The following is a 6647-nucleotide window of genomic DNA, read 5'->3' on the forward strand; positions in this document are numbered from 1 at the left end:
GACGGGACATAATCCAATCTTGCACCTTAGAATTCCAAGTTTGAAATTTACCATATGTTAATCATTGTTTTTACTCTTCTGTGGCTAAACTTGGCCACTTTTCTGAAAATATATTTTCTTAGGATTATGACTCTTAACCATCTTCTTTAGAAATATACGTACTTTATTGTTTGGCCAACATATTGGAAAATTGGATGAAATTCAACCGTCACTTTATAATTTATTCTTATATTTAAACATTTTATTTATATTTTGAATGCATGCAGGAGCCTGAAGGCCTAAAAATAGGGTCTTCACTCAATTGATAACGCCTTCCTTTCTCTTGTATAATTAATCTATAATCTATTAAATGGTAAAAATTACTTCATTGACATTAGAGATTTTGCTCACACTTCTGTCAGGAACAAAATGAATAAATGTAGAGAGAAGTAAGGGAGCTAAGCTTGCTTAGATATAAAGATTAAAGGGTATTAATGAGAACAGGTAAGATTCTAATGATCTCAGGTTTTCTTAAACCCCACATTTCTCTTGTATTTCCGAAAAGTGGACTGCTTGTTTTCTTATTCGCAGGTTCTGTTTTTTTCTTCCAAATATTTTGTCAGAAAATAGTAAGCAAAGAGTTAGAGCCAACCTTTTAGTGTTTTATATTACCGAATGCTACTAAATACAATCTTAATAATATTATATGATTATCAATTCGCATTGTTGTATCAGCACATAATAATGTTTCAGACTAAAAGTATGTCTTTCCCCCACCTTCAAGATCCCCAACTGCATTTGCCACTTTGGAATCCACTGCATCTTTGCTGCATCGATTGTCTTCGATTCTTGTGAAAGATGCATGAGGTGCCCAACCTATCGATGTAAAAATGTTATTAAATTCTCGACAAGAAATAGTATTCCTAAAACTCCAAGATTATGTAGCACAAAAAAAGGGTCTGAAGATTGTCCACAAATAAGCATTCTTGCAAATCACTTTGAAGAATTTGAATTTTGGAAGCCTAATCGAGTGGTCTGACAATGCTTCTTCACTTGAAGATTATACAGACATATCTGCATTGAATATTAATTTTTTTTTATATTCCTTATATGCCTACATCTCGACACATGGTTATCCTTTCCTCATACCATCTACAAGCCAAATTTATTCCAGATTTAACAACATTAGTAACCGCCACAGTACTCACTTCTCGTATCGAAATTTAAAAAGAAAAAGCATTTCATCATCTACACCAGTCAGAACTTCACCAATAAATTGCTAATAGCAAATCTGAATTATAATCTACAACCAAAGTGATACCTAAAACTAAAAACTTTAAAGTTTCCTTTGCTTCTTTTTAAATGTTTCCCGGCTTTAACACTTCACAAGAATCAAGTAACATTTTCAGGTAATCAGTAAAGTGATTTTCAAAATTATTTTATGTGTTGAGGTAGATGGTTATGGTTTTAATATTGGGTTAATTATCAAATTGGTCACTGAAGTGGAGGACATGTATCAAAATTTTCATTCTAGTTACGGGGTATCATTTGAATCACTGAAGTCGTAACAAATATCAAACAGATACCTCTAAATATGTGTTCGAAAAGTAAAAATAATCGTTTATTGAGTTCTACACAGTTTTCTTCAATACTACCATAACCAAAATTTTTTTTGTGAATTTTAGTATTTTAGATAATATATTTACATTTTAAGAAATTTATTTACTATTTATTTTTAATTTTACGGTTATTTTATTTAATTTAATTAAAAATAAATAGTAAATAAATTTCTTAAAATCTAAATATATTATCTAAAACAATAGACTTTACAATTTTTCATTTGGTTATGGTAGTATTGAAGAATAATGTGTAGAACTCAACAAATAATTATTTTTACTTTCCAAACACATATTTGGAGATATCTGTTTGATATTTATTACGACTTTAGTGATTCAGATGGTACCCCCATAACTACAATGAAGATTTTGATTCACGACCTCCACTTCAGTGACCAATTTGCTACTTAACCCTTTTAATATTGAACCTTAGTTATGGAAACCAATTACCAAGGTACGCAGTTTGGGGCCTAGTTAGGTTACTTTAAATTAATTTTGCAATGTGATTCTCTTCATCCAGATCCCTAAAAGTTTACCCAGCCAGCATTCATGCTGACTCAACTACTATAGCATTATGATGGGTATCAGGATTCATCCAATGCAAACAATGTGAATGGAGACAGAGGGACCATACAGAGGCTAGAGGACTTACCGTTAGGCAGATGTGGGAATGGGAAGAACTGCAAGTAGCATGTAGCAGAAATAGTTGAACCTGGATTAAAATCACCCGTAATACAGAGAAAAAAATGATCAACAAAACATTTTGAAACAAAAAATGTTGCAGGTACAATAATATTTAATCTGAGAAATAAACCTATCATTGCTCCAGCAAAGACATCCGTCCAATGATGCCAATAGTCATCCACACGCGAAATTCCAACAAGTGCAGCGGCAAGATATGGAAGCACAACAATACAGAGCTTTGCAGCATAACCTTCTCCATTAAACACCTTAATTTTTCCACACAAGTACCAACCAAGGAAACCAAGACCTGCAAATGACCCTGTGCATTGAAAACTAAAATTGTAAATGAATCTACATTAACATATGGACTACCAAAGCAGTAACAAGTTATAAATTAATTTCCTACAGGAAAAATCTAAAACCACAAAGAGATGTGTAAAGATTATAAAGTTGTTAATACTAAACATTGAACGAAGTACACTTTTAAGATTATAATAGGATATGTTACAAAAACAAAAGATGAAACACACAGTTAATATGCTAGTAAATAGATTTGATTACAACTTGAGAGCCATAATAACACATAGATTGAATTTCTGACATGAATATTCTATTAAAATGCATGCGGCTAGATTTGAAGCTGCTGGAGGAATATAATGAAACCTAAACTGTTTTTTTTAGATTTATGCACAATATTCGATCCCCACTCATTCATCTAACTTTCACTCTGATGACTAAACAAATATTAATTTCATTCTCTCACTAATATTCTTCAAAATATATATTACAAATTTATGCTCAATCATGTTTTCCAGTCAAGTCTCCTTCCATGTCCTTTATATTCTTTTCTTTATAACTTTCTCCTATTTGAATTTCCACCCAAAACAACACAACAAAAGTAAGTTTATGTAAGAAATTATTGAAGGAAAGCCTAAAATGTGAACTATGTGAACCATCTCTTTGTCTTGAGTATCATCACTTTAGATCAATAATCAACAAATTTAAACGGTTAGTTACTTGTGCATCTTATTGCATTCGTGATGCTTCACTCTACCTACTCACATGAAGTGTGCCCACTCGGGAAGCTTTTGTATCCTTCCTTTATGACTTTTTCGGCTAAATTTGTGCACAGAACATCCCCATTAGTCTGAAACACCTGGACTTGCAGAAGACAATAAAACTCAATGAATTAATATATTTACAGACCTCACATTAGTGTCTCAGATAGGTAATGACAAAAAATAAAACAAAGACACACCGGTTTACCATCAGGGAAACACCTATAGAAGAAACTTGGCCGGGGTCTGCCAACAGCATCTTTTATTGCATCCGTGATAACAGCTGTGATCAGAACTGAGAAGAGAATTCCTATACTTCGCAAAGGTAATATAAATCTCCATAAATGTACAAATGGCCATATTTTACAAATTTGCATATAATATGACAATGTACAAGTAGTTACCTATAATAGCATAGTGCAGATCATAAACATCTCGTCTGGAAATGTAATACATGAGAAAGATGATACAAGGAAGTAATAATGCATAAACCTGTTGACAAATCATAGCTATAATTAGTATAAGAAACATTTTCTTTATCAACATCCTCTTCCCCTTTAATGATATTTATAATCGATGATGGGTCCAACCTTAGAAAGTTAAAATGACTCATCTCAAACTTTCACTTCAGACACAAGAGTCTTTTACAAGATGTATGATTGTTTCATACCTTTTTGTTGGAAATAGATGACAAAGTTAATCTTTAAAAAGTTAAAGATTTATAATATGATCATGTACAGAGCTTGTCAGTTGATAAAATATTTCAAATTTCACAAAATAAAAAACTACAAGAAGCAGTATCAATTTTTCTCACAAAATGAATCAACTTCACTTGTAAGATTCAAAATAGGTTCTCTCTTTCAGAAGTAAGAAACTGATAAACTAAACTATAATCAGAACATGAACATACATACCGGAACAACAAACATAGGGACTGTGTCCTCCTTGAAGGGATATTTGATATCCGGCGTAAGCATCTCTTTTGAAAGATAACGATGAAAGGGTTCAACAGCATTCAGTATCCAAATGATCACTCCTAAAACTAAAAGAATTAGCCAATCATGTAGATGCCTTTTAATGAGCTGCCCAAGACGTGGTTGTGGCGAAGATCCTAAGTGACCCCCTGCCATTTTGAATAATATACCTACAAAAACCATGAACATAGATCAAATAGTTTATTAAAAAATCGCAACAAGCAACTGAAAACTAAATAAAAACAATACATATCGAGATTCACTCATTTTTATATACCTACACGGCCACACAAAGCAAGGACACAGCTCAAATAGTTCATAAAAAAATAGCAACAAACAACTGAAATCTAATTTACTAGAAACCATTACAGAGATTCAATCGAACTTATAACAAGTATACATCTAAGAATCCTTAAATGCATAATCCGAAAAAGGGTAATTCGTAATCCAAATTAAAGATAAATTAAATTACACACCAAATTTTACAATCGAATCAAGAACATCACAATACACAAAAAGCACAATCAACAAGATTTAAGTTGATTAATTAATCAACTATAAATTTTTAGAATATAGGCAAATGGATTACATGGGCATGCACGAAAATACATTATTAAATAATTAAACAGTGATTGAGACGGCAAAAATTTGCAAAAATGCAAATGACACAATTGCTTTGAGATTATAAATGTATTTACCTTGATGAACACAATGGCGAGGGAGATTAGGAATAGGGCGGGGAAAAGATTTAAAGAGGGTTTGAAATATTAAGACAAGAACATGAGACATAGTTCAATGTACATGACCTGTTTAACAAATACACCGTTCCCCAATTTTCTAAGAATAGACCGAACAAGTGGTGTTGAATGTGTGTGTAGAATCTATTTATATGTACCATCTTTGTCTACATGTTTTTATCAATAAATATATTTCCTATACTTCTAAGATTTTTTGGAATTAGTAGCTAGTAACTTAAATAAGTTTGGATAAATATTAAGAGGGTGTTCGAAAAATAGATTAGAAGGGCTCAATGTGAAAACTGTTGTAAAACCTAGAGAAAAGGAAATATCTATGTTGCATAGAACTTATACTGTTTTTTTATTTATGTAAAATTCAAAGTAAATTAATCATTATAAAGTTTTACATCACTTAGTGGGTAAATTACATGTCCATCAATTAGATTCATAACTCCACTATTGACTGCTAAATAATGTTAAAATAATATATTTTTTTAATAAATTATTTATCACTGAAAATCTAAAATATCTAATAACTAAATACAATTAATTAAACCATATCTGAAACATAAATATCTAACAAAAGCCCTCAGGAGATTGTTGGAACTAGCGAACGTTGAGGTGAAATTATTCCCGATATAGCATCATCTTCTTTCTAACTTGCTTCTCGTAGCTACACTACCTTAATCATTCAGAGACACATGTGATCTTCGCTTCAATGAAAATTCGGATCTTGCAGGATATATTGAAAGTTTCAATATTGAGATGGAGCTCTAAAAAGTAGATGACTTGACAAAGTATAGAATTATCGCGTCTACGTTTGAAGGGAAATGCTCACCCATGGTCTCTGTAATATCCGGGATATATCGTGTAATTATTTTACTATTAAATAATTATTATATGTGTTCAGTACTTATTCTGTGAATTAATTGTTAAGTGTTATCTGTATTTGGATATTCAAAAATAATATTAATTGAGTATTTTAATTTTTATATATCCAAAATAAAATATAGATAATTATCATATCTTCCTAATTATTTTTATGTTTATTTATGAATTTATAAGAATCATATGAATTTATAAAATCTTTTTCCGGGTATGTGAAATCTATTTTATAAAAACGGGAACCAACCGACGTCACCCGTTATTACGTTTTTGGAACCCGAAACTCTTCCGAGAACTCCTTCCTAACCTAATTGTAATATTCCGAGCATTTTCCATGTTTCGACTTTTTCGATCCGGCGTACGGTTTGTCCTGCGCGGGTCCCGACGCAACATTTTCGATACAATATTCGTTTCGGTAAATCAATAAAACTTGTATTTTCGATAAACGAGAGTTTTTTATTAAACTATCACAATTATCACTTCGTAGTACGTGTAACCAGGCGCTGAGACCAAGACCGCAGTACAAATTGTACTAATTTGGATAATTATCCCGAAAACCGATACCATTTGGATCAATTTTTATAAATAAACGTACCGTTTTATATTCGGAATGATCCAACGGGATACTAATTTTCCGTAAATATAAATAGTCTTTTACCGTATTTTATTTCGTATCAAAATCATTTGCAGACAGATAATTATATAATTTTACAG

The 6647-nt window shown here is 31.4% G+C and overlaps 1 protein-coding gene across 2 annotated transcripts; it reads right to left on the minus strand.

Annotated features, from left to right (window-relative positions):
• Positions 1-433: 433 nt before the first annotated feature.
• LOC141717909 (lipid phosphate phosphatase 2-like) lies at positions 434-5869 on the minus strand. Of its 2 annotated transcripts, none has more exons than XM_074520161.1 (8): positions 5731-5869; positions 4252-4481; positions 3742-3829; positions 3538-3647; positions 3342-3435; positions 2410-2598; positions 2248-2307; positions 434-855 (listed from the first exon to the last, which is right to left on the minus strand). In XM_074520161.1, exons 2-8 carry the CDS (start codon positions 4465-4467, stop codon positions 734-736), a joined length of 879 nt encoding a protein of 292 aa, XP_074376262.1. In that variant the 5' UTR covers positions 4468-4481; positions 5731-5869; the 3' UTR covers positions 434-733. The 2 variants fall into 2 exon arrangements, with proteins under 2 accessions (XP_074376262.1, XP_074376261.1); XM_074520160.1 differs by lacking the exon at positions 5731-5869 and adding an exon at positions 5010-5224.
• Positions 5870-6647: the final 778 nt, after the last annotated feature.

The sequence above is a fragment of the Apium graveolens genome, chromosome 4, assembly GCF_009905375.1.
Source record: "Apium graveolens cultivar Ventura chromosome 4, ASM990537v1, whole genome shotgun sequence".
Lineage (NCBI taxonomy): Eukaryota > Viridiplantae > Streptophyta > Magnoliopsida > Apiales > Apiaceae > Apium > Apium graveolens.